Source organism: Tachysurus fulvidraco, chromosome 1 (genome assembly GCF_022655615.1).
Source record: "Tachysurus fulvidraco isolate hzauxx_2018 chromosome 1, HZAU_PFXX_2.0, whole genome shotgun sequence".
Classification (NCBI taxonomy): domain Eukaryota; kingdom Metazoa; phylum Chordata; class Actinopteri; order Siluriformes; family Bagridae; genus Tachysurus; species Tachysurus fulvidraco.
In genome coordinates this window covers 2,372,414-2,374,913 of record NC_062518.1, presented here as the reverse complement: position 1 = coordinate 2,374,913, position 2,500 = coordinate 2,372,414, and the positions used below count along the sequence as shown (strand labels likewise).

The 2,500-nt window shown below is 49.2% G+C and overlaps 1 protein-coding gene across 2 annotated transcripts in view; it reads left to right on the top strand.

Annotated features, from left to right (window-relative positions):
• The window catches only part of lrp3 (low density lipoprotein receptor-related protein 3), a 20,737-nt gene that overhangs the window by 10,052 nt on the left and 8,185 nt on the right, over positions 1-2,500 (top strand). For both annotated transcript variants that reach the window (XM_047810689.1, XM_047810682.1), the window contains exons 5-7: positions 550-944; positions 1,310-1,531; positions 1,796-2,268. In XM_047810689.1, coding sequence (XP_047666645.1) covers positions 550-944; positions 1,310-1,531; positions 1,796-2,268 — 1,090 coding nt within the window. The remainder of the gene's footprint in view (positions 1-549; positions 945-1,309; positions 1,532-1,795; positions 2,269-2,500) is intronic.

Sequence of the window (2,500 nt, the reverse complement as noted above, 5' to 3'; positions counted from 1 at the left end):
TACAGTTTTATAATTTTTTTGGGGGGAGCACGGTGGCTTAGTGGTTAGGACATTCGCCTCACACCTCCAGGGTCGGGGGTTCGATTCCCGCCTCCGCCTTGTGTGTGTGGAGTTTGCATGTTCTCCCCGTGCCTCGGGGGTTTCCTCCGGGTACTCCGGTTTCCTCCCCCGGTCCAAAGACATGCATGGTAGGTTGATTGGCATCTCTGGAAAATTGTCCGTAGTGTGTGAGTGAATGAGAGTGTGTGTGTGCCCTGTGATGGGTTGGCACTCCGTCCAGGGTGTATCCTGCCTCGATGCCCGATGACGCCTGAGAAAAGCACAGGCTCCCCGTGACCCGAGGTAGTTCAGATAAGCGGTAGGGAATGAATGAATGAACGAATGAATGAACAGGCTTCTCAAGGGTTCCTCTGTTTAAGGTTGTTTTTTCCAGGAAACCTGCCTGTCGGTTTCGTCTCTCTCCCTGTCTCTCTCTCTTTCTCTCTCTTTCTCTCTCTCTCTCTCTCTCTCTCTCTCTCTCTCTCTCTCTCTCTCTATCTCTATCTCCAGGTCGTTTGGGAGAGAGCAGCTGTGAGAGCGATGAGTACCTGTGTGGAAACGGGAAGTGTGTGGCGCGCTCCTGGCGCTGTAACGGCCTGGACGAATGCGGAGACAACACGGACGAGAGGAACTGCATCGGCCCTCCCACGCCAGCCCGTGCCAGCCTGTGTGCCCCAGGTATGCTGGAGTGCAGCCTCGCCCAGTCGACCCGCTGCCTGCCCTCAGCGCTGCGCTGTAACGGCGTGCACGACTGCCCCGACGGCTCCGACGAGGCTCAGTGTCCCGACATGGTGTGTGGAAAACGGCTGGCCAACTTCTACGGCATGTTCGCCTCGCCAGATTTTTTCCGGCCGAACCGCAGCGCTGGCACCGACCTCTACTGCACCTGGCTCCTGGACACACAGGTTCTTCACAATACACACCTCAATATATACACTTTAGTCTAAAAGATATCTTTCATTTTTGTGTATTTATTTGATTTATATTTGAGTAGATACAAAAAAAAAAGTATGAATTTATTTCTTTAAATTTTTATTTCATGAGTTTAAATTCTTTTCTGTTTTTTTATTCTTTTAATTATACATTTTGAAACATCCAAAATATTTTCCAGAATCAATATTAAAATGTATTTTTACAAACTCGAGAGTAAAGTGAAATATTCTAGTGTATTATTTGTTTATTCACATGCAAATTTAACTGCAATTGTATTTATGCGAATTAAACTTTTAATTAATTTTTTTTATAAACTTTTATTTTTTAATGTGTTCAGGACCCGAAGCCTCTGCTGCTGAGGTTGGACCTGCAGTTGGGAGCAGGCGACTCGGTGCGTGTGTATGACGGTCTGGGGGAACGAGCCGAGCGTCTGCTGCAGAGTCTCACACACCACAACAACCAGCGTTCAGCCACGCTAGAGTCGTCACAGGGGCAGATGAGTGTCCTGTACCATGCCAAACCCCACAGCCAGGGGCACGGCTTCAACGCCTCCTACCAGGTGACCACCACATACATCTCTCTCTCTCTCTCTCTCTCTCTCTGTGTGTGTAGAAATAAAGAAATAAATCCGACCCTTAACAAAGCCTTCACAGTCCTGGTGGTGGTGCTATTAGGGTTAGTTATTATAAACTTCTAAACGAAGGTCTGATGTAAAAATGATTAGTAGATTTGTACATTTTGTTTAATAATTTGATGCATCCAGATAACGTACAGGTGACGTACCCCGCCAGTGAACTTTGACCCTTCTCTGTCTGCCCTTCAGGTGAAAGGTTACTGTTTCCCAGGTGAGTTCCCATGTGGTCCAGATGAAGGCTGTTACGCTCAGTATCATCGCTGTGACGGTTACTGGCACTGTCCGAGCGGCCGGGATGAGGAGGGGTGCGCGCTTTGTGCCCCGGGGCAGTACCCGTGCCAGGGGGTTGGAGGTGCGTGTTACTCTGCTCACGAGCGCTGTGACAATCAGAAACAGTGCCCAGACGGGTCGGATGAGAAAAACTGTTTCTCCTGCCAGCCGGGAACGTTCCACTGCGCGACGAACCTGTGCATCCTGGAGACGTGGCGCTGTGACGGGCAGGAGGACTGCGCCGACGGCAGTGACGAGCACGAGTGCCAGGCAGCTGTGCCACGCAAAGTAATCACAGCGGCGCTGATCGGCAGCATGGCATGCAGCTTACTGCTCGTCATCGCCCTCGGCTGTGCTTTCAAACTCTACTCGCTTAGAACCAGGGAGTACCGGTGAGGCGCCGTCCGTTCAGCTCTGACTTTCTCCATCTCGGCATTATTACAGTGTTTTATTCCACTTATACAACTGCAGTTTGCCAAGTATTCATATTTTTCTTTTATTAAACTGTGAATCACATTCAATAGATCAATGAATCGCTGGTGTGATCATCGGGTTCTAGCGTAAACCACATCTCTGTGTCTTAGTAACTTATTAGAACAAGTGCATTAATATAAACCCGTGATT